At 33.3% G+C, this 27,445-nt stretch overlaps 1 protein-coding gene across 12 annotated transcripts in view; it reads right to left on the bottom strand.

Annotated features, from left to right (window-relative positions):
• The window catches only part of ptpn13 (protein tyrosine phosphatase non-receptor type 13), a 158,357-nt gene that overhangs the window by 75,589 nt on the left and 55,323 nt on the right, over positions 1–27,445 (bottom strand). For all 12 annotated transcript variants that reach the window (NM_001089543.2, XM_087300008.1, XM_087300006.1 and 9 more), the window contains 2 exon segments: positions 14,609–15,172; positions 22,318–22,411. In NM_001089543.2, coding sequence (NP_001083012.2) covers positions 14,609–15,172; positions 22,318–22,411 — 658 coding nt within the window.

Below are 27,445 nucleotides of genomic sequence, written 5' to 3' on the forward strand. Positions count from 1 at the left end.
AAACTCTTGTAAATTTAGTTATACAAGTTTATTTCATCTTATTTTAAAACGCTGCAGAAAAAAAATAAGATTTTTTGATTTATCGACGGTTTTGTGTGTGTGTGTGTGTGTGTGTGTGTTTTCTCGCTAATGGAAAGAAAACATTTTAAAATATACATAAAGCATTTCTTGTGTCGCAGTTAAGAATTTTTTTGTTAAAAAACATATTAAAGTCCCTTTTCTCAAAATAAATAAATAAATGAAAAATTACATAATATAACTGATTACTTTATTCTACAAACAACATTTATTTTGTCCCTGGGTGTTTACAGTAATTTAAAGGGAACTTATAATGACTTTTATAAACTGTTTGGACAGTACTGTGTGTAGGTATAGTGTGTCGACAGTCATATTGGAGTGATATAAACCCAACATATCTCCTGACGTTAAAATAGGACCCAAATCCCATTGATTTTGAGGCCTACTGCAATGTGACATGGAGTGCACTTTTCCCCGCCCACCAAATTGATTGACAGGCACCATGTTTCAATCATAACATGCAAGTTTTTATGCAAATAAACTGGGATCAAAATATTTGTTATAACTCTGTGATTTTTATCAGTTTAATAAGTTTAAAAAGTTTTTAAAACAAAGCATGTTTAAAATTGCTATCTAATTCTTAACCACTATAATAACCATGGCTGCATGGTGTCTATATGGGTGTGTGTACTGCAAACGACATTCGTGTGTGACTCATCATTTCAGAAAGGCTTGAATAGACTCCGCCACAAATACATCAAATAAACTTACTTGTTTTTGTTTTTTTAACTAATAAGCTGTATTTCAGCTTCATATGTGTCTGTCTCTATCACTGGCTGCTGTTTATCTGACATAACAGGAGAAGCAGACACGCGCGTGGGAACCGTGGGCGGGGAAAAGCAGCTCATTTGTATTTAAAGCCACGGGCTACAAAAACAGGTACAATGTACTCAGACACCAAAATGAGCAGATTCTGGAGGCCATAATAAAATATCTGACTGGTATTTTGGACTGAAACTTTACAGACACATTCTGGAGACACCAAAGGCTTGTCTTGTAAAAGGGGTAAAATAAGTGCCCTTTAAGAATTATGAAACAATTAGAAACAGATCTGCTTTGCCTCTGAGACATAAAAAAACACACAAATTTTAAACCCAACTTCATCCAGACAATTTTTATGCTAGAAATGTGTGCAAACTGTGCAAAAATGCCTTATATTTTAATGCCTAACATTTTAAAGCAAAAATATGTAATACAAAAAAAAAAAAAAAAGACACTTTTCAATAAGTTATCATTAGTTAAAGTTTTATGTAATGCTTTAATGTAATTTACTAACATAAACTAATAACGAGCAATATGCAATATGCATCCAGGGAATGGTGTGTCATCATGACATCATTAAACTAATCTTCATATTCTCAGGCATGCTGCATGTGGTATTATCATAGTGAACTGTGGAAACTGTGTTACAGATGATTTCCATCGTAATGAGGGCTGATGGGAGTTCAGAAATGTGCTGAGGGAGTCTCTAAAGAGAAAAAATATTCATATCCTGTGCGCTTGTGGTATAAACACGCATGCAAATCATCTTATCTGACCTCTTGTGTTTTAGCATTTTGAAGGAGGGCCTTTGGGTTAAATAAATAAGCAAATCCAAGTTTATCAGCATGGATGGTGGAAGTGTGGAAATTTGGAAAAAGCGTGACTGAAAACTTTACAATCAGGCACATTTAGTGTCCTCAAAAGCACTGAGAAAGTATGAAGAGCACATGGAAAACATTTCATTGGTCAGTGCTCAGTTTTTAAACAAAAGAGCTTTATTTTTTATTAGATTAGATTTGAAGGTCTCAACCCTGATAAAAGCACTCCAGACTCACCTAATAAATGTTACCATGACTCGGGGACTAACAGTAAACACAATCTCCAAACACAACATCTTCCAAAAAATAAATTGATAAAAGCAATAAATAAATAAATAAATAAATAAATAAATAAATAAATAAATAAATAATTTAATTAATTAATAATAAAAAATAAATAAATAAATAAATAAAAAAATAATAATAATAATTGATTAAAGCTGATAAGCATGTGTGTATTTTTATTTAGTAAATAATAAATAATAATAATAATAAATATAAGTTCCTATATGTAGTATAAGTTACTATTATATAGTAACATAAAATAAGTACAATATATTAATATAACAATAAGATAATTATACTTTCTATAATTATTTATATATCTATAGTATATATAGCATATTGCAACAACAGTAATAATAAATAAATAAATAAAATCAATTATATTAAACTGCTCCTAATTTTTTTTATTATATTTGTTATAAAATCAACTACAAAAAACTATCAATTACAAAATCAACACATTTAATGCTTATTTTAATGTAATAGAACAATAAATCATTATACTATATTTAATTCTAATAATATATATTGCAATAATATATGAAAATATAATAAGAACTACATTAAATTACTTCTAAAATAATATAACAAACCTCTTTCCATCTTTCCAAATTACTTAATTTAACATTTTAGATTAGATTTCACTATATTTTATAACTACAAAATCAACCAATTCCAACATTTATTTTTATATATTAGAACATCTATAATTGATAATGCTATATTATTTTTACTTTATTAAACACTTATTGTAACGTATACATATTACAAAACGCATTTTGGTCTTGTGTTTATGTCAACAGATAATTAATAATTACTATAATTATTGTTTATAACTGTAATTCACTTCATTTGATTATTACTATCATTCAATCACTTCAGAAATTCAATTTCTTGGCTCAAGTCAGTCAAACATTTCCTCTTAAGAAAAACTATAGCTGCTGTCTATGCTGCTTCTCAGTCAAATTATTCCTCAGTTTGCATTTCCAGCCTAAGCCCATGTAGGAAACTCTGAATCATTGACTCAGTGCAGTGTGTGTGTGTGTGTGTGTGTGTGTGTGTGTGTGTGTGTGTGTGTGTGTGTATTACATCACTATCTAAACTACGACTGAAACCTGACAGCACCTCTCATGTAATTTTTTTTTTTTACCTCAGCACTTTTCACGAGTCTGTCAGGACCTGAAAATCCAGTCCTTCAAAAACTCAACGCTACATTTTTGGCATGAACCGAATTTCTGAAGGATTACACAAGTCAAAAGTGCGAGATTCAAAGAGACAATAAAGCTGTGGTGTCACAATCTCCTCAGTAAACAATCAGCTCAACCTCCAGTGAAACTTTTAAACAATGACAATCATGTTGAGCAAACAAACAGTTCCACGTAAAGAGACTAGAGCAAAGGCAACCAATAGGCTGAAAGATGAGTAGTAAACCTACCAGTCCACAAAGTTAAACGAAACCACCTGCTTGTAAAGGAAATATAGATAAATAAACAGCATTCTTGACCCGACCATCAGTTATTATCACAAGGCTTTAAAACACATTTTTCTGTTTCAGGCGTGAAGAAAAAAATATGACAAAATATGTTACACAGTCCAGATTTGGATGAATGTATAAATGAATGAATGAAAATATATAAAATAATTTCATAAATATATGAAAAAAAAAAACTTTAAATAAATACATAATAAAAAACTAATAATAATAATAATAATAATAACAGTAACAACAACAATAATAATAATAATAATAATAATAATAATAATAATAATAATAACAACAATCTAATAATAATAATATTAACAACAGTAATAACAACAATTGGTAATAATAATAATAATTTATAATAAACTTTTTCATAATAATAATATTTATAATAACAATAACAAACAACAAAAATAACAATAATAAAAACAGTAATAACAACAATTAAATAACAATAATATCATTAACAGTAATAACAACAAATAATAATAACAACAGTAATAACAACAACTAAATTAATAATAACAGTAATAAAAACAATTAATAATAATAATAATACAATAATAATAACAATAATATTTAAATAATAATAATAATAATAATAATAATGATGATAATGATGATGATGATGATGACGAATAAACAAACTAAAAATAAAATACTAAGATGCATTTAGAACAAAATAGAACAATAGAACAAAAATAAGTAAATATACAAACTAAAATTATTTAAAACATTCTAAAACTATATAACAATACATTATACATGTATAATACACTAACTGTAACATTTTCATATGGAGTATTAATATGATGCATACTTTATAATTAATGGAGAAGTTAGTACAATAAGAAGTTAGTACAAAAAGAGCAGAATAAAATTCATAAAAGTATTATTATTATTAATATTATTATTATTATTATTATTATTATTATTAGTAGTAGTAGTAGTAGTAGTAGTATTTAGGAGACATAAAGAAAAAAATAAACATAGACATGTACTTTTGTCCACACTCTATGTACCAAAAAAAACCTGTCTAGTTTTTAAAGTCCTCTTCTGGAGTTGCCAGATCCTCCTCCATAAGACCCCCACACACACAAGGAAAAAAATTAAATAAAAACAGATATGCGCACACACACGCACACACGCACACACACACACACACACACACACACACACACACACACACACACACACACACACACACACACACACACACACACACACACACACACACACACACACACACACACACACACACACACACACACACACACACACAATCTCTACACTTTGACTACAATGGAAAAGGCTGCCCACACAGTACAGTTTACAGAGAGGCCCGTAGGAGTTAGTCGATCTGTGAAGTAAATCACGCAAATGCAAACACACAGCCCATGAATGAAAAAAATATTAATTAATAAAACATATAAAAATATAAAGCAATTATTCAGTAGAAGTGATATAAAATATTCAGTAAAACTAAAATAAAATAAATTAATAAATAAAAAAAAATAAAACAAAATAATAACATTTAAAAATGTAATACTATACAAAAAATAAATAAAAAAAATAAAACAAAAAATATTCAGTCAAAATAAAATAAATAAAATATAAAATGTAAAAAAAAAATAATACAATAAAAGTTAAAACAATAAAAAGTTAATACAAAAACAAAAAGAAGTGGACAATAAGTAACAGCAAATCAACATCAAAACAGATGGTCTCTCAAACTGAACTATAGGGTCTGTCAGCACTGGACAGTTCGTGATGACTGATGACCTCACATCTTGCATTTGGGCCATCAGAAGCTCAGAGGATCAGTGTGTGCAGGTGGACGGGTCATATACATCAATGCCACCGCTGGATCCCCCACACACACCAAATCGCTTTTTCAGCAGGAAAACACCCACTTTCAGTTTTTATTCTTACTCTCCCTTTTAATCCTAGGTATATTCTCGTAAAAAAACTCATGTTACTTGCTAATTTACATTGTTTTGTTTTTTTTTGTTCAGTGAGCCTAAAGAAGTTTGCACTCACATACTGCTGATTACTTTTGCAACCATGAGTCTTAAACACAGTTTTCCAGCCTAAGGTGAAACACTGCAGGCAAAAACAATGTTAGTTGTGAGGTATTAGGCATTCTGGCTTTAACTTTTCACTTATGCTCACTCACTTCTAGACACATACCATCAGAGATGTAACACAATGCTTAATGCAATCAATCACGTGTAGGAGTATGGTTTTAACTATTAGCCTTTTTTTGTATTCATCAGCAGTATTTTGCCCTCAAAACAAAGCAAGAGAAAGTAACTAGGGATGAATGGGCTAATTAAACCCTGATGAGGAAAAAAAAACACAAGGGTTTGAGGAGCGAGGCTGTTTTCCTGAACACTCGAGAGGCTGTTCATTACAGCTGCTTTGTTTCTGCCCTGTAAAGAACTGATTTTAAGAGGAAGGTCAGAGTTTTACTAGCAGAGGAAAAAGCTTTTATTCCGCCAAAGTTCTGATCTCCCCTTCCTCTTGTGTTTTTATGGTATTTCTCTTTTCATAAAAGAAGGTTAAATTCAGAATGGGTGCTACCCAAATTATGACTAAAAGGAAGTCTTTCAGAATGGGTTTCTCAAGCCAGGTGGCACATTAGACCAGGGGCTCATCTCCTGTTTCCAAAATGCATCCCAAACTGCTTGAGTAACTGTTCTACTGTGATAATTGGTGATGAAAATAAATGATGTTCAATAGGATGTACTTGTGTTTACTAACTGTTTATTCAGTTAAACATCAAAGTTGAACTGTAGGCCTACATAAGCTCCAAACAGAGATTTTGGATTACCTTAATCCGACTAAAGTCAGAACTGAACTAAACAGAAATGGAATTAAGACATGTGGAGTATGCATATATTACTGGCATTATTGAAGTAAACACTGCAATCAAACTATTACCGTCATGTAGGACGTCATGGTGAAGAAGGCTTTGATGCGGCAAAACAAAAAAACGAGCATGAGGCGTTTTTTTTAAATGACGCTTTTACGTCTGCCGTTTTGCACGTTGGTGTGCATGATCACATGGACGCACTTTATTTAGACACAAGGAGTTAAACGTCGACGGAAAACGCAAGCAAAAAACATATCGGTGTGCACGAGCCTTAAGGCTGTGTGTCCACTGAAGCGTTCTTCTTGAGCTGAGCATTTGTTTTCTTTTTGTTGCTGTCAATGACTGCCATGTATTTTGAGCGCTTGCAGTTCTGAGCATTTTTTTTCAACAGTGATCGCATTTATGCAGTGCAAAAACACGGTGGACACACAGCCTTCAATATTTGTATTTTCAAAATTTTCAACTTTTTTTATAACAGGATTTATTTACATACAGGAAAGCATAGGGAGCAGAGAGAGGGGAAAGATCGACAGAGGATCCCAAACCGGGAATCAAACTCGGGTTGCCATGAGCACCTCAGTTTTAACTAAATTAACAATTTAACATTTATCTATTGCTCTAATATTTGAATTATAATGCTCTATAAACATAAATTCAGAAATGTTTATTATACATTTTTAGAGGTTTTCACATTTATTAAGATAAGACAGAGGAAAGTACAGACAGAAAATAATAGGGAACAGAGAGTGTGGAAGGATCGGCAAAGGATCTCAAACCAGGAATCGAACTTGGGTGGCAGTGAGCACCTCGGTTTTAATTGAATTCACATTTAACATTAAGGTCATATTTTTTCAAAACAAGTCCATAAATCCAAATACTTTTTAAATACATTGAACAACTCTTTGTGCACAATTAACACAATCCTTCTTAAATCTTGTGCGCAAAATGATACAAATGACCCCACTGAGCTCACCCTTAAGTTCAACTCTCCTTTATCTAATCTGTGGAGAAAGCAGAAAGCTGCAGATGTGTATGGTGTGAAAGAAATGAGATCTGATCAGATGTGAAACTACATGCAGATAAGGATCATCATGCCTGAACACAAACTGAACGCTCAGTATCAGGAAGAGCCATGGAATGTTGCATGTCGTGTGTTAAGAGTTTCCTGAAGCTGGGGTCTACGAAAAGCTTTTAAATCTGAAAGACCTTCGACCTGCAGAGTGAGAGATCTGCCATAAAATTTAATCCACACAGATGGACGGAGCTTTAACATGAAGTAATCTCTTTTCTTGTGCGTTCCTCTTATTTTACAGGAGATGAAGTGACAATCTGTGCTCCCTGACCTTAAACTGTGCACTATAAAATGCCACCAAATTATATGGATGAGCAGTTTCTTCAGAAAGAAACTAATTTGAAATAATAATAATAATAATAATAATAATAATAATAATAATAATATTAAAATAATGACTATAAAAAATAATAACAGTAGTAAAATATTATATAAACAATAATTATAATAAAACAATAAATACTACTACTGATAATAATAAAATATTGATAAGAAAATGACAATTCTAAAACAATGATAATTAAAATATCACAAATAATAAATAAAAACAATTATAACAACAAACAAATAAAATAATAATAATAATAATAATAATAATAATAATGATAATACGTATTATTATGATTAGAAATAAAACAATAATGATAACAATAGTAGATTTACATAATAGATTTCATTTTTTATAATAGTAAATAAAATAATAGCAAATAATAATAATAATAAATAGATAAAACAATAATGATAATATAATAATAAAATTAATAATATATAATAATAGTATAATAGTAAATAAAGTAATAAAAGTAAATAAAGTAAATAGTAAATAATAACTATTATAATAAAACAGAATTAAATAAATAATACAATAATATTTAAATAATAATGATAATACATAATAAAATAATGATAAAACAATAATGATAAATAAAAATTACAAATAATAAATAGAATAATATGTAGTAATAACAAAAATAATAAAAGCAACTACAACAACAACAACAACAACAATAATAATAATAATAATAATAATACATTTTAGTATTAATAAACAATAGTAAATAACTTATAATAAAGCAACATAAAATAAATAATACAATAATAATAATAATAATAATAAACAATATTATTATTAATAAATAATACTAAATAATAATAATAATAATAATAATAATAATAACAACAAAAATAATAATAATAATAATAATAATAATTTATAATAATAATAGTATAATAATATTAATTAGTAATTAAAAATAGTAAATAATAACTATTAAAATAAAAGTGTAATAAATAAATAATAAATAATACAATATTAATAAAATAATGATAATAAATAATAAAATAATGATAATAAATAATAAAATAATGATTTTCCAATGACTAAGAAAAATAAACCCACAAACAACCAAAAATTGAAATACAATAAAATTAAATACAAATATTCAAAACACTCGTTTACATATTTTTACAACACCCATGTGATCTTGAAATCCAACACCTCGGCTCTTGAGATTTTTACAGCATTGCAAAGATGACAACTACATAAACCTGGCATTTAAGAAATGACAAAGAATGCAAAAGCAAACTACTGGATGACCAACTTTAAACCACTATAAGAAAGAAAGCAATAGAGACAAAAAAAACAAAACCCCCAGAACAGGCACCAAACAACACACTTCTGGGCCTCCACAAATGATCTGTGCTCCATTAAGTGCATTCACAGCAAACGCTGGCCCCAAAACAATCCAAATGTGTGCTCTTGTGGACTGCACTCTAATGGGGCTGGACATTCCTTCCCCTCAGGATTGTGGGTAATGCGGCCCATTATAGTCAGCAAAATGAGTCTGGCTCATGTTTACACAAGCAGAAGGACAGAAAGACAGACGGTAGCGCCATACATAATCTTGTTTTTCTTCATAAAAGCAATATGATGGCATAAAAACAGTGTTATAATACAAGAGCAAATAGTGAAAACAGTGTAATAGTTTCTCGCCTTTTTAAAGTAAACCCTATAAGTGTATCTTAGCAGCAAAAACTGCAAACTCCACACAGAAATGCCAACTGACCCAGCTGAGGCTCAAAACCAGTGACTTTCCTGCTGTGAGGCAATCCTGCTACCCACTGTGCTATCATGACACCTAAAATCAGCATCTATTGCAAGCAAAACTAAAGTTAACAAATATTTCCTTAAAAAAATGCAGGTGATATATGAGAATGGGGATGCAGACCTTTAAACCGCATTGTTCCCGCCCAATACCAAATACACCAGCAACAAATAATATGATTTACCTGGTGAATGAGAGACTTTTTTTGTCAGGTTATCGCACTTTTGAACAGTGCACTCACTGTGATGTCAGAGAAACTCTCAAGTGCTCAGTTTGTCCATACACGTCAATACGTTTTTAAAGGAGAAGTATTAACAAGATAAAAAAAAGAGATAGATCAATTACAGGTTATGATTTTTTATTTTGATGTCTTTTCGTCTAATCATCCAGTCCTAGGATGTGATACTAAGATTGATTATGCAAGAGTTCAACAATCAAGTTGTTGACATTTAGTGAATGAGAGTTCAGTTTTGTCTGATTTGGTCTGTTTTGCAGATGAAAACAGTTCTAAAACAAAGCCGGAGCAGAACATTTGTGCAACTATACACCTACACTGTGGTGTTTTCGCTTACTTGAAAGAATCTACTTATGAACAAATCATTTAGGTCAATGATATAATGATCCATTGATAACAGTGAAAAACACTATTTGAAACATTAATCAGAACAGAAGAAGAAAAAACAACAAAAATGTTTTGTGCTTTTAGCTAATATAATAAAGTCCACAGACAGGAATTACTCAAATATGCAACAAACAAACACAGATTTGTGCAGGAATTAAGACCAAAATAACTAAAATTACATTCACGACAAGAACGTTAAAATCAGTTCTTAGTGAGGACCCTAGGAGAGGCCTAAATTGGCTGGTTTTAGTGATATAAAAAAATGATGAATAAAATGCTACAGTGATGCAAAGACTATTGTCCCTCAGACAGAACAGTTTAGCGGATCCGTGAGCCAGACTGAAGCCGCATGGACTGGTAAGAGAATGTCTTTGGTTCGGAGCTCAAGCGTGGTAAAAAATAGCAGCCAAACAGCTTGCGGGCTCGGTTCAGGGCCAGGTCGAACAGAAAGCCTGAGGTTTATTATTATAAAGCGAATCTTCACTCCATCGAGAAAATGTCCAGATGGAGGCCAGGCGAAGGATCTGTGCATGAATGTGGCGCATATGAAGAACTCAACACCTCTTACGGAGATCGAAGATAAGAATCAAGAGAAACAATATGCAGACCTAAACATTTTACAGTCATATTGTATTGCACAAAGCCAGCTAGAAATAAATAATAATAATAATATCCTGGTTTGAAAGTTGGATTCATTTTAATGAACATGTACTTTTAGATCATTCAAATGATTCTCTGAACAGAATCACAACATTTACTGTAGTTCATTGTAGTTCATTCCTAATTTTAACTTTAAAAATACTATATATATATATATATATATATATATATATATATATATATATATATATATATATATATATATATATATATATATATATATATATATATAGGGGGTTTAAGCATTTAAGGACTTTTAATGGGGATTAAGTCTTTGACAAGCCAAAAATAATGGCTGACATTAAAACACATCCACAATGGACATTATGTTGACACACATACAAAATGTTATGGTTAAACTATTATATGGTCAAACATCCCATGATTCAATTGAATGGTAAGCTTGAACTTATTGAACTGATTTTAAATGCAATAGCAGTGTTTTTACTTTAAACTTGGTCTATCAATAACTAAAAAGTAGTCTTTTGCTGCCATTTAGTGGCTACAATGATAATATCAAATGAAATTCATTTTAAGGAAGGTTTTTTTTACCGTTGTCAATCTCAAATTCCTTTAAATTTTGCACATTTGCTTAGAATATGTCACATGTGCTTGAATAACTGAGCTTTTAAGATTTGTTTTGGGATTTACAGGCTTACACCAGGTTAAAAATAATTATGATATGACTGCAAAAGTACATTTGATAATTATTTATCTAGGTTGGCTTGGGTTTCCTCCGGGTGCTCCGGTTTCCCCTACAGTCCAAAGACATGCAGTGTAAGTGAATTTAATAAGAATTTGTAAAACAAAATAATTTGGTGGTTCATTCCACTGTAGTGACCCCTGATAAATAAAGGGACTAAGCAAAAGAAAAATGAATGAATAAAAATAATTATAACAATAACAAAAATTATAAGTTATATAAAAAAAACGTGATTAATAAATCAAAAAATATATAGTTAAAAAGATTGGAATACAACATTTTATAAATGCAGTATTTTATTGACAATCTACACTCTAAAAAGCCCCAAAGAAATAAAGATAAATTGAATTAAATGGAACTTTTAATGAAACCATAATAACAAATATTATGTTTTTATTATATAAATACAATCATAACATAAAAATCCAACTTCAACAAAAACTAAATTAAAAACATACACAAACTTTATTAATAAACTCCATTATTATCTTGCAGTGGCATTTTTAAAAGTCTAACTTGCTTGATGTTTAACTACTTTAAATGAGTCTCCCAAACAGCCTTTAAATGAAAAGCCAGAGAAAAACGGTGAGAGTGAATGAGTGAAAGAGTAAAGGGCCTACTTAAGTATGCGAGCTTCTGAAGGCCAAGAATTATCCATCTCTCTAATTAGTTCCAGGAATCTGGAGCCCTCAGCCGGTCTGAGTCATAAAGAACCTGGCAACACGCCGCACGCGCAAAAACCCACACAAACCCCATTCATAACCCAGCGTTCACTCATACCACACACTGACAAATCAGCTCCGATCTATGACTTTTATTGCTCTGAGTTCTCGTGCATCAAAAGAGCTGAAAGAAGCTCTAGATCCCACACAGACAGGTCAAAGTTACTACTGTATCTTCTGGTGATATTTGCATTTTAGTCATGAGTCACAATCAGTAGCTTTTATGAATGCACGGTGGTTTGAACCACTGCAAACCAGTCTGGTTAAAGCTGTCACATCGGTTTAGATTTAGCATTTGGCTCTGAAGCCTCTAGAATAAAATGGCACATCACTGAAGCTGGAGCAAGTAGCTTCCGTAATGTCATGATTAGGGGTGTATCGGTACATGTATTCGATACTGTCAAAGTACAGCGCCGGCTGTTCAGTTCATGCTCTCCCACAGAAAATACAGTCAGTCCTGATGTGAAGTCATTGAGTATGTTTACATGGACACCGGTATTACGATTAAGACCATACTCTGATTAAGAGTCTACCATGCAAACAGTGATTTTTGATTACGTTAATCTAACTAAAGTCATAATCAAACTAAACAGAAATCGAATTAAGACATGTAGAGGACTCCTATTTTAGTCGAATTATTGAAGTGCACATCAGTCATGTAAACACCTTAATCAAACTATTACTGTTTTGCAGTACTCTTTGCTTCAGTTTCAATTCAACTCATCTTTATTTCTATAACGCTTTTACAACGTAGATTGCTTCAATGCAGCTTAACATAGTAGTTGAAGTAAATTGAAATTAAAACGGTGTCATTCCAGTTTTCAGAGATGAAGTTCAGTTTAGTGTGGTTTCATTTTCACTGCTGCAATTCCAAACAATGAAGAGCAAACCCCTTAATGTGCAGCTCAACAAGTCCCAAACCAAGCAAGCCAGTGGCGGAGAGCAAACTTCACCAAGTAACGAATGTGAAGGAAAACACCTTGAGAGAAACCAGGCTCAGTTGGGCACAACCATTTCTCCTCTGACCAATTTTCTTGTTCATTTTGCGACAGAATAGTCCATCCACACAGCAGTTGTCAGGCATTTGATGACAAACAAATAAGAAGGGCGTCAAGCAAAAGAGCACATTTTTGGAGTGGAAAATGATGAATATGCTGAGAATTCTGGACGAAATAGACATTATGAAGTGCTGGAATTTAAAGTGACTTTGTTGCGGGAACATGAATAAAAAGTTTAATGACATGGCAGAGGTGGTGGCTTGAGAATTTCTGCCACTGTCTGTTTACACACAAAGTGTGAGAAATTAACTGCTGTTGAACTCAAAAATGAAAAACGAAATGTCCAAAATCCCATGTGGGTCCATGACGAACACAAACTGTTGCATCAGTTAAAATGCCTGAGGAAACTAACATCGAATGGTGACAATGACATTAATCGGACTACGTACTATAACATGTAAAATGGGAACATGAAAGGAACATTCAAAAAGCAACTATAATAAATAATTAGATTATTGACATCCATGATAACAGTCATTATTTAGACAAAAAAAAAAAAAAAAGAGTGCTACAACTAATGAGCCATGCACAAAGAATGCGTCTTTGTGCCTGAAACTACAATATGCAGCTCTCAAGCCAACTTCTTACACAGAAGCTTGCTACTTTAGCACAGCATCTGAGTTGATCTGATTGGTCCACTGCTCTGACACTCACAGCAATGAGCGCTGCTTCAGGTATAAAAAAAAAAAACCCGGTGCTCATGTGCGAGGAGCTGCAGAACACGCGAGTCATGCACATCTGTCAACCACAGAGTTTATTTCAATAGATGTAGTATTGTTTTAATATAACATTTAGTTAACAGTTAGATAAATAAAAACTGTATTTACATAAAATACTTTCCCTCAACTAGATGATTTGTAAAAGTAGTTTTTTTTTTAAATAAAATAAATGGAACATTTAAAAGTTTGTGTTTAATTCAATCAAAATCAGATACTTAAAAACAATAATTAAATGATTCTCAGTGACCCCAAACTTTTTAAAAGGTGTGTTTTTTTTTAAATCTAGATTAGTGTTATTGTGAGAATATTAAGGAAATTCCATGATCGTATTTACTAAAAATAAATATACAGCAACTACAATCATCTAAAATATATCTTTATAATCATTACAAAATGACACTTTTTTGTTTTTAAATAACAATTAGCTAAATATATTATTTGATAAAAATCACTGGAATATTTAGTGAATTTCAACCACATTCGTTACAGTCATATAATTTTAACTAACTTTTCCTCAGTTGGTCTAAATAAGGCAGTTCATTTGCCATAACACTCTACAATTTGTATATTTTATAAATATATATTTAAATGTGACTACAAAAACAACATGACCACAAAAACAAAGTCAATTCTCAGCAGTACTCACCATCAATGGCCTGTTTGAGCGCTTGCAGTTTCTTCTGTTTCTCTCTGATGCGATCGTAAGCACTATTGAAGGCCGAGCCGACGGATTGATTGGAATGATGGTGCGTCTTTCTGACATCCAGACTTCCAAATTCGGAGTAACGGGAGTCTCTGGCTTTAGAAGAGGGCTTGTGTCTGCCAGCTGAACGGGTGCTCAGGGCACTGCTACCCCTGCGGGCGTCTTCAAGAGCCCCGAAGCGAAGCATATCTGGGTCCAGACAGGCCAGATCTGCAGAAGAAGCCCAGCTCTTGTTCCTCTGGTGTGGATGCAGGCGCTGGTTCACATCTATGGGTCGACCACGCTGTTGTTGCAGTTGTTGTTGCTGACGTTGGTGGTAGAGTTCGACAGGTAACTCAGATGCTGTGGGATAATCTGGAGGCGGGTATGGAGTGAGACCTTCGTTGGCGTGGATTAGGTCCTGCATAGGGAGAGAGCCCATGGAGCGGCTGAGTCCACGGTTCAGGTTGGCCTGCTCTTGTGTTCGGGCTCTGTAACGCTCCAGCACACGATGCGCAGCACTACGGCCTAAAGATGGAAGAAAAATACACAAAAAGGTTACATACACTTGAACAAGAAAAGTATAAAGCTACATGATGCTTGGTTCAAATTTTGGCACCCTCAATAAATATGAGCAACTAAGGCTAAACTAAAAAAAATAAATAATAAAAATTTAAAATTTCACAAATAAAACACTCCCACTTTATGTATGATGGCCTTAACTAATATGTACTTACACGTAAATAAATAATTTGTCACAATGTACTTATTGTGTAAATACATGTTTTTACATTGTAATTATGTTTGCATGTAATTACATTTTATTTACACTGTTGACCATCACATACACCTTAACCCACGCTTAAATCTACCCATATCCCCAAACCTGTCGCAATCCATAACTGTATCCCACCTCAAGAGCACCAGAAGTGTTATGAAGACAGTAAGGACATTGTATTTCTAATCTGATGCAACTACATAATAGTTAAACTCACTTAATAAAAAACAGGACCAACAAAACAACCGGAAATAGGGTCAAGACTCTCATTTATGCCAATACTTATGCATATTTTTCACCCTTTCATGGTTTACAGTTATGTTTCCAAGATTTTTACCATTCCTATTATTTAATAATCACATTTTCATAGCTGTAAAGTGCATCCGGAAAGTATTCATAGCGCTTGACTTTTTCCACATTGCTCTATGTCACAGCCTTATTGCTAAATGGATTTAATTTATTTATTTCCTGTAAAAAAAAAAAATATTCGTTGAAATTGTTGCAAATTTATAAAAAAAAAAATAATAATAATAAATAAATAAACCTGAAAGATCACATAAACATAAGCATCCACAGCCCTTTCTCAATATTTGTTGATGCACCTTTGGCAGCAATTACAGCCACAAGTCTTTTTGAATATTATGTTAAAAGCTTGGCACACCTGAATTTTTGCCCATTCCTCTTTGCAGTACCTCTCTCAAGCTCTATCAGGTTGGATGGGAAGTGACAGTGTACAGCTATTTTCAGATATGCAACAGGATTTATTTCTGGGCTCTGGCTGGGCCACTCAAGGGCATTCACTGATTAGTTGTGATGCCACTCCACTGATATTTAGGCAGTGTGCTTTGAGTCATTGTCCTGCTGGAAGATGAATCGTCGCTTCAGTCTGAGGTCAAGACCACTCAAGAGCAGGTTTTCATTTAGGATGCCTCTGTACATTGCTGCATTCACCTTTCCCTCTATCCTGACTAGTCTTCCAGTTCCTGCTGCTGAAAAACATCCCCACGGCATGATGCTGCCATCACCATGGTTCACTGTAGGGATGGTATTAGCCTGGTGATGAGCAGTGCCTGGTTTTCTCCAAAAATAACACCTGGGAGGGACTTCCATCTGGTCACTCTACCATACAGGCCTGATAGGTGGGTTGCTGCACAGATGGATGTCCTTCTGTAAGATTCGCCTCTCTCCATAGGAGAACACTGGAGCTCAGACAGAGTGACCATCGGGTTATCACCTCCCTGACTAAAGCCCTTCTCCTTATATATATCAAATTTAAATAATTAAAAACTAAACAATTATTTTTTATAGAAAAAATAATATTGTAATAAGACATTAAATATTAAATATATTTTTTTTGTTTAAGCAAAACATTGAGACTTCTAAAAATGTTCTTAGCCATAATAATCAACAATTAGGCTATGCAAGTACATCCTATAGGGACTCAAGGAGGAAAAAAAGGTTAAATAAACATGAACTTCCAAAGAAAAAGTCAAATACAAATCTTGTAAATGGCATAAAACAATTGTGTCTTCAAGCATTTTACTGGATCACATTTGTCAAGATGAGATTAAAATGGGTGCTAATTGGCTGAAAGAACAGAGGGAACAATAGTGTCCTTCTAGTGGTTAGAATCTCCTCTAAAGGCTCTCTGATTTCACCCTGGCCTTCGAGCGACACGCTTATTCGCCACGCCAATTCCAGCCTTGTCAGTCAGAAAGACATGGATGTTCCAGATGGTTCTGTGTTGAGCACTGAAGAGCTCAACAAGAGGCCTTTTCTCTCATGTTTCATAAAAAGCTTAGCATTTCATCAGAGCTGGGGTGATTTGAAGCGGCTAACAAAGTGAAGCATGTTAAAGTCATTATGACAATGACCCTCTAAACACAATGACCCTCTAAAATTCATCAAGCTCCAAGTTGCAAAATAGAACATTAAAGTGTCCAAAATTTAGGCATATTAGTTTTACCATGTTATTGACATCTCATTAGTCATTTATGCTATTAACGACCTGAATAGTAATGCTAACTGCTAAGCTAATTAAGTATACTATAGCTGTAAAACATTTTGTTCTACTGCAAAGTGCTAAAACACATTATGCTAACATTAAATCTCAACATTATCAGCAAAAAAATAAATAAATCCAAAATGACCAATAAGTGTAGTTTGTGCACCATAAAATGCAAATGTACATGAAAATGTTAGCCTTTTGTGGACAGCTGTAGCACAATGTTCACCTCATCGGCTAGTGCTAACACTTTTACTTCCCCAAAAAGGCTATGTTTTACCAATCAACATTAGCAAATATAAAGATCTCTTCAACAACATAAGAAAAATTCTGATATGTATCATAAAATAAGCTAAAATGGAGTAGCACTGCTGATCGCTCTTTTTTCTCTCTTAAAATAAATGTTAGTAAGCCAACAGACATATTTGGAAAAAAAACGAAAACTAAACGAATCAACGCAAAATACTTACTATTATCTTTATTATTGTATTAGTTGTTTGGTAGTTAAAAAAAACTTTAAAACAATGTGTAGGAATGCTAACTGCAGCAGGCCAGTTTTAACACTTTTATGCTCATAAAAAATGTGGTTATGCTAATTATATAAAGATTTTTTAACAACCCTTAGCCTACTTTTTTAACAACCCTTAAAAAAACTATGGATGTTCAAAACAAGTTATGATGCTTGTGCTAAAGAGCCAGGCATAAGCATTTCAGGAAAAATAATAAATGAAACAAAACATAATCATACATAATATAATGGTTTAAAACAACGTGTAGCAAACAGCTAAGAAAATGTTTTGTGTAGACAATAGCACAATGCTAACTGCATCAGGCCAGCACAACGTTTACGCTTATAAAAAGGTGATGCTGTGCCAATAAAAAAATGTATTAAGATTTTTTAACAACCCTTATTTGTATAACAACCCTTAAAAACAATGTTATGCTATGGATCTTTAAAACAAGCTAAGATGCTAATGCTAATGAGCCAGTCACAGTTACTTCAGGAAAAAAAATAAATCAAACAAACTAAAACAAAAAAAAAAAAAGCTCCAGAAGAATAATGCTGTTGGTTGGTGGTTTAAAAAACAACTTAAAAAGCAATGTGTAGCAAACAGCTAAGCTAAGCAAATGTTTTGGGTAAACAGTAGCACAATGCTAACTGCATCAGGCCAAGTTTTTTATGCTCACAAAAAAAGTATGCTAAGTAAAAATTGTATTAAGATTTTTTTTAACAATCCTTGCTCTTTTAACAACCCTTAAAAAAACAGGTTATGCTATGGATCTTTAAAACAAACTAAGATGCTAGTGCTAATTAGCCAGGCACAGGCATTTTTGGAAAAATAAATAAATGAAACAATAAATAATCCTGAAAAATAATGCTGTATTAGTTCCTTGGTGGTTTAAAAAAAACAACTTAAAAACAATGTGTAGCTAAAAGAGAAGCTAACAAAATGTTATGTGTTGACAGTAGCACAATGCTAACTGCATCAGGCCAGTTTTAACACTTTTACGCTCATAAAAAGGTGACGTTTTGCTAATAAAAAATTGTATTGAGATTTTTTAACCTTGCTTTTATGTTATGCTATGGATCTTCAAAACAAGCTAAGATGTTAATGCTAATGAGCCAGGCACAAGCATTTCAGGGGAAAAAATCTCTTTAAAACAATGTGTAGGAATGCTAACTGCTAAGCTAAGAATGACAGTTTGTTGTAGCATGATTCACTAACGTAATTAAGCAAAACAAATAATTGCTCACTAGAAAATTCAAGTGTTTTTGACTGTAGATAGTAGCATAGATTAAACTCCATCAGGCTAGTTAGCTAAACACTATTACATGCATTCAAAGGCAATGCTAATGGTGATAAATAGTACCTGAGGCTTTCAGAAGTCAGAAAATGAAATAAAATTCAAATCTATATTCTCATTTTTATCACTCAGTAGCAGAAACAATGCTAAAATACTATCTTTAATATGAGCTACACTGACATTTTCATCAAAAAAAAAAATGCTGAAATACAGAGCACACACATTCAGAAAACATCAACAAACACTAAACTTACAAAACGAGAACAATGACACATTCTGCCACCACAGTTATTACTTTGCTGCTGAGGTTTCATGACATCTGTAAAGCCAAAAATAAACTAGCGTGAGGTGAGTCACTATCTGGGCAGGCCTGTTTTCTCACATCATGACTCGATGCGTGGCCAGATACAACAGCAGGAAGGCAAACCATCCTACAGAACACGCAGTCACAGAAAGAAAAGCACCCTGGGAAATATCCATTACTGATCGATGCCATGCCTCAGTTATATAACCAACCAGTTGTGTTTGTGCTGAAGCACCGCTGAAACCACTGGGAAGATTTGGTCATATTTTCCGAAATGAAACGCTCTGGTTTTGGTTTGTGGTGAAGCGCTTGTGTAGTTATGGTTCAAGCTCGCGTCTGTGAGCACGGAGGACGTGAGGGAAAGAGAGACAGACGGAAGATAGATGGAGAGCGAAAGAAATAAGGGAGTTGGAAAGTTGGGAGAGGAACAGAGAAGAGGAGAAAAGATGACAAGGAGAGAAAAAAAAAAGTTCTTTGTTTGGCACATCATTACACTATAAAGCATAAGAAGTCAGAGGGAACGATGAGAAAAGCAGATTGAGAGAGTGAAAGAGATGGCCAAGAGATGTTCAAGGAGTCTTGAAAAATATTATAAGCCAGAACTAAAATGTACAGTACTTGTTGAAAGTTTGGAAAGACCAAAAGGTGTTTTGCTCACCAAAGCTGCATTTATAATATATATTATTATGAAGAAAACATGCTAATAATGTGAAATAATAATGGGAACTTTTTGCTATATAGCGGGGGAAAAAAAAAAAAAAAAAAAAGAGTATTAAACATGTTATGTTAACCTGGGAATAATATTTCTAAAGGAGCTGTTGACATGGAATAGGGTATATGCAGAGCTGGGGTTTCTTCCCATACTGATAAACTTCCGGTGAACGGTTATTGTGACTTTTTTTCCATTTTATACGGTTCCTTTTACAGCATCGATGTTATAATGAAATTAAAATACAATTAGTTAAATAGGCTTTGGCATTCATTTAGTTGCTCAAGTGTAAAACGAGACAAAAAGTTTACTTGCACATGTAAACTTAAAGTTCATATTATAAAGATATGGCGTGGAAAAATGTAATTTTATGCAGTGCTTCTTGTAGAATCTGAAATCCACTTTATCACTTATGATATCACTCAGCCAGTGGAGATTGCTGATTTTTAAAGAAAGCAGACCTTTAACATGCCGGTTTTGCAATGGCATACGGTTTACCGGAAGTGCTCAACCCAGGTTACTGACAAATTAAAAGTCCTTTAGCATACTTCGGCATATACTTTATTAAACCAGATTTTGGTAAAACCCAAACAATACAAACATTTTTTTTTTTTTTTTTTTTAAATCGGAAAAATAACCTATGTGTAATAAGAAAGAAATGATACAAAGAGAAAGTACTAAACTACTGAAACATATTTAATACTTATCAGGGGCTTTTTTGGCGATGGCAGCTTAAAGACGCCTCTCATATGGAGAATGAAGTCACATGGATTGCTCCGGTGTGAGGGTTTTTTTCACAGACTTCAATAGAGTGTAAAAATCTTGATGGTTCTGTGGATCTCGTCTATCAAATCTGATCTTTATTTTGTATTTTGTATTGGATTTAAGTCAGGTGATTGGCTGGGCCATTCTACAGCTTGATTTTATTTCTCTGAAAGCATTGACGGTTTGGTTGGGTTTTGGATCATTGTGCACAAAGTGAATAGCAAAAATTAGTAAAGTCAATTTTGAATATGAATATTTTTATCCATTTCACAGCAAATATAGACATATATCATGTTGAATTTCAACAAAACAATTTTACAGTTTTACATTCACCTTATAACCTGTATATTTATAACAAATATGTACATACAATTCAACATCCAGATTTTTTTTGACTAACTGCATCTCTGTTTACTGTTTATCCTCTTTTTTTTTTTTTCTTTTTTTTTTTTTTGCTGTCACTTGTTACTTTATGTACAATGGACACTTCTGTAGCCAAAAACAAATTCCCTGTGTGTGAAGCAGACTTGGCAGTAAAACTGATTCTGATTTATTTACTATTCATAAATAAAATTCATGGTCACCTATCATATTTAGGAATAGAAAAATAAAAATATTCTACTAATTAATTGCCTTATATTTAATTATTATTATTATTTGAATATTGTATATTCTTGGAGGCATCCAATAAGAAGCACACTAGTTTTTAATTCAAAACAGCACCTTAGAAAACAATGACATCATTTAGAAGAGATAAAAATCTCCAGAACCACTAATTAAGTAGGCAAATCTGCAGCCTTATCTAGATTATCTGTAAATTTCTGCACCGATTTTTAGTGTTAGTTTAGCAATTCCAGGCACTGGTTCTGGCTTGTCTCTTGTGGCAGGGAGGATCTTTAATCTTCCTGTTGTGATAAACCCCATCCCCTGAAGGGCCAAAGCCGTGTCATGTCAGTACCGATCCCTGCTTTGTTTATATTCTGAATCACTTCCTCCAAAACTGAAGGAAAAAGGAGTGCAATGAGTCAGCATGAAGATCAGCATTTCACTGGATCGGAACAATCGGATTATTAAGAAGAGCAGCTGTGATTACAATCGTTGTTGAATAAGACCCCAAGAAAACCAGCTGTGTGAGCGAGTACTAGCACGTTTATGTGTGTGGGTTTAAATGTGTCTGTGTAAGAAAAAATTAAAAGCAAATGCAAACAAGATTAATAGTTTAGAGATGAAATGCAGAAAATACAAGCTTTACTTTTCCTAATAGATGCCTTGTTTTACATCTCGATTGTGTGCACATGTGCATTACCTGAAGGAAGCCCTTTTCCTCGAAGTCTCTCGCGGATTTCTTTGCTTCTTTCTGGAATTGACTCCCTTTCTGTCTGGGAAAGCAGCCCATCCAGCTAAACACACACAAAGACAAAAATAATAATAATTAAAAAAAAAATCTATATCATTTGTATCCATTACTTGCCTGAAAAAATACACCATTTGCAAAGAAACAAATGCATTTGAATGGTCGTGATATATTAAATAGAAAAATTATGAAGTAGGTTACAAAATATTTACATTTCAAATAAACGCTGTTCTTTAGAGTAAATTTTTCATTGATTTAGAATAATTTAAGTATGAAGGCATTTTAATGATCATAATTTATTCTTGAAAGTGTTTATAAGTGAGCCACAACTAACATTTAAAAAAAAATGAAAACAGAAATGGGTCCCACTTTATATTAAAGGGTCACGATACACCAAAACACATTTGTGAGCTGTTGACAGTCATATACGTTTCCCCATGCAGCTAAAAACACTATTAGGACATAAATAATTCACAAAAAAGTGAAAATGGGTTGTTTTTGCGTAATTTTGAGCATATTCGTTCTTCCGGTTTGAAACTAATTTTTGAAGCTGCGTCACGCCAATTAGATCCTTTCGTGTATTTCAGCGTGCAGACCGCCTGTCTGTACCTGCAAGTGCATCATGACGTATCTAAGTTTGCAGCATTAATTCATGAGAAAGACTTGCTTCAAACCTATCAGCACGCTCTTTTGTGTATGCGGTGCAACTTCATTAATATGCACGATAGCTTCGAAGACTGTTTTTACCTGACACAGTGTTCAGATGGCAGAGACGCCACGTTGTGTTGCCAAAACAAGTGGAAGAAAAACAAGTAGAGTTTGGAGACACTGGTTGTCAGTGTTGAGTTTATTAATGTGCAGCAACAAAGGTTTTCATTCTCCCGCTATGAGAGAGCAGCTGGACTCACGTGTGGATTACAGTGCACGCGATGCACGACAAAAATACGTGTCTAATGAACATCTTTACCCGAGAGCTTTTCGCATCTGGAAGTAGTGAAATCCGGATTTGCTGCTCGTCTCCTTTAAAAATGACGCTACTCCATTTGGTGTTGTTTGTCCTGTTTCTACAGATTTGGTAAGTGTGTGATCAGTGCCCTTTGTTTGTTCATTAAGTTGGCAAAGTTAGTTGGTATCATCAGCTTACTCTTTCAGTTTTTAAAGACCTATCCAAGTCAAAATGATTTAGTTAGTAAGTTTACAGGGTGTAATATCACTACAAGATTATAGACTGAAAGATCTGCTGTAAATCTGCTCTCCGAGTGTAAACATGTAAACACCGCAATCAAACTATTACCATCGTGTAGGATTTTCACCGCATTTTGTGACAGGAAAGTCCATACACACACGGCTTTCTGAAGCAACCGAGTGCATGTTACAGAGAAATGCTGAGTTTTTTATTCTCTTATACGACGTGCGGTATCAAACATTCCACAGTCACCGTCTCCTTTGTGTCTGTGTTTGTTTTGCCGCTGTAAAATAATGTGTAAGACTCATTAGCTGCATAAAATATTGCATATTTGCTATTTAACGTTGGCAGAAAATACCATGTGAAAGAGTAGTGTCTCAATTAAAAGTACTCAAGAAAAATGCTGAGTTATTTATTTTTTTTCTCTTATAAGACGTGCGGTATCAAAAATTCCACAGTCACTAGCTGCGTCCCAAATCGCATACTTATGCACTATTTTACGACATTTTGTAGTATGAATAGTGTAAGTAGTGTGTTCACACTGAAAACTCTAAAAATAATAAGTGCACTTTAATTACCCGGATGATGCACTCATTCAGCCGCTAAAATGAAGTGTGTAATGATGGACACTTCACGCACTCAACGACCGCAGGTTTGCTTACGTAGCGGAAGGGGCGGAGCTATCGGACGCACATGTTGAATAACTTTATTTAATTTGGATGGTGAAAGCAAAATTCTTTTACGAGAGTGATTATAGCGCCTCCCGATAGTGATTGCGGCAACACTCACGGCAGGTATTATTTGATAATTCGGCCGTTTACTTCAATGATTTGGCAACCATCAAACGTCATCAGGAAAACGGTTTGAATTTCCGCTTAGTAAAAAAAAACATTAGTGTGCCATTTGGGACGACACATCATACATATACTACCCTGTTGAGTGTGTAAGTGCATAAGTACATAGTGCATGAGTGCATAGTGTATAGTGTGCCATTTGGGACGCAGCTACTGTCTCCCCTGCATCTGTCATTTTGTTTTGCCTGGGTGAAAATCAGCACGTGCCCGATTGGAAACTCCTATTTTTATCCAAATCCTTCCCTCTTTCCCTCCCCCGACACTCCCACCTAAACAGAGCTAGACACACCCACTTTCCTGACTTTTTTCAAACTAGAGGTGTGAAAACACTCTGCTAAAACAGGGGGGTTTCATGACCCTTTAAGTGTTGCTTATACCTGTGAACTTACACAGTAACTAGATGTGTAAGTAGTATGTAACTACAGTGTATATACACTGGTACATAGTATTTACTTGTGTAATACTGGTGTAACTACACAAATGTAACAACACTGAATGGTATGTGTATGTTTAAATGTGTAACAGGACATTAATAACACAACCGTTGATAAACAACCCCTTTAATGTGAATTACTGATGTGATTCTACCATTTACCTTAAAGCAACACACACACATAAGGCATTTGTATATTTCTATATAAACTCATACTTTTTTGCCAGAAGTTTGCTGTTTTTAAACAGTTGCACAAACGCTTAGGTTATATATATTACACAGTAATTTGTGACCATTTTACACTTTATATTGAGTGGACAGTTCCTGAGGATTTACCCTGTAATTACAGGTGTGGTATCACAAGGTGAAACCTAATCATGCAGCGTTAGTTCTGCCATTCCTATTCTAATACAGTGTTCAGAAGTACATGGTATGCAAACAGGTGTGGAAGTGGGAAAACACCTGCACATGTTGTTGTTACACATTGCACTTCTGTAATTCTTGTTACAGATGTGTACTTTTTTTAGTGTTGTTATCAATTTCCTGTTACACATCTGAACATACACATACTATTCATTGTGTTGTGATATGTGTGTAGTTACACCAGTATTACGCAAGTAAATACTATGTTTCAGTGTGTACATACACTGTAGTTACAAACTACTTACACATCTAGTTACCATGTAAGTTGACAGATATAAGCAACACTTAATATAAAGTGGGACCCAGAAAGATAACCATTTATAATCTTTATTGTTAAAAATTGCAGGTTCCACACAATTCCTTTATATTGTCCTAACACAAATTTGTTAAGTTAACTTAACTCTTTTTACAAACTGAAGTGGATTGAACCCCTTAAGAATTGTGTTGATTCAGCTAAATTTAAATGAATAAAACGAAAAAGCAGCAAATATCTCATTTTTTAAAGTCTAATAATTGCATAATAATATTTACTGTATTTATCATCAATTAAATGCAACCTTGTGGAGTATTAAAAACTTTCAAAACATTGTAAATTCCCAAATTTCTATTGTAAAATCCCAAACTCTTAACCAGCACTGGTTTTAATCATTCATTCATTTTCTTGTTAGCTTAGTCCCTTTTTTAATCCGGGGTCGCCACAGCGGAATGAACCACTGGTTTTAATTGAAAAATAATAATTAATTTTCTAAACAAGCCACTGAAAGTCAACTGAAACAAACAAAAAGTAATAAAAAGACAAAGGAAAATGTCCACTGGTTTAACATTATGCATTATAATATCTGGTTTTATTATAATATATCAATTATTATATTTAACATACAATGCTCAATCATTATATACATTATTATTATTATTATTATTATTATTATTATTATTATTATTATTATTATTATTATTATTATTATTACATGGTTTCCACTACATTCTTTCTTCCATGGTGGAAGAATTTATCCCACCACGGCTACTTTACAGCTTTCTATTCCAAATATTCAGTCGTGTTTTTTAAATAGCGGGTGATAATCCCACTAAAACGTATTAAGAAAGTAAGTGAATTAAAACAGCGCAAACTTTTTGTAACCGTAGTAGTGCTGTGAGCCATTTGTTTAACCCTTTAAGGTTACGCGCTGACTGACTGACTGATCGACGGACCGGCCGGCTGGCTGACAGGTGCATGATGCGTGAGGCCAGCAAACCAGACGTATAGCCGTTTCACTTTACTTCAAGGCGCATTAATACGACTCTGTAGGTCTATTGGAGACATTCATAAATATTCCTATAGCAAATCTAATAAATGTTGGAGACATTGTTACATAAACGCACTAAACCACACTTCAGCAGCGTTTATCTGAGAGCGCACAAAAAGATCTGCGCTTGAGCAGTGTATATTTGAGGGGGCAGGCAAGAAGTTTTGTGCACGAGCAGAGGAAATTGGCACACAAGCAAAGAGATTTGAATGCTCATGGGCTATTACATAAATGCAATCTTAACTTGTTATACTGTGCTCACAACATTTGTCACTGAAATAACGCCAAGTAGTTGGTATATCTGTGTAAAAAAGGCCTGCCGCCACAGCTGGAAAAAATCCTAAAGGAAACACTTTATTATTATTATTATTATTTATTTTTGATGACTGGAAATAAATACAAGACAAATAAAAAACTTTTAGAACATGTTAAAAGGAATAATTGATTCACTGGGCTTAAAGACACTTCTTCATTGTTGCAAAAATCATATTTTGAATAATTTTAAACTCTAAATTAGGGTTGCTGGAGAAAGCAGAAACAAACATGCTGGAAGACATGAAGAGAAAAAAAACTCAAGAGGTTTGCTTACAAGTGAAAAAAAACATCCAGGCACTCAGAGGATTAATCAACACTGATATGAAGATGTCATCCCTACTGGACCACTTCACATTTACCTCCCCAGTGTGGGGAAAAAATGGTACACAGAGCAGAAAAAAAAGAGAAGAAATGCAGCAGGTCCTGTCTATATGCTCTTTTTGTATTGCTATGCAATTAAACTACTGAGGATCATGAAGCTAAAGAACAGGATGTGACATCAAACACAACAAAAAAAGCACAGGAAAGACTGTTAAATACCTTTTTTAAAAGAAAGCCACTTTAT

This window comes from Danio rerio, chromosome 21, assembly GCF_052040795.2.
Source record: "Danio rerio strain M-AB ecotype USA chromosome 21, GRCz13ab, whole genome shotgun sequence".
NCBI lineage: Eukaryota > Metazoa > Chordata > Actinopteri > Cypriniformes > Danionidae > Danio > Danio rerio.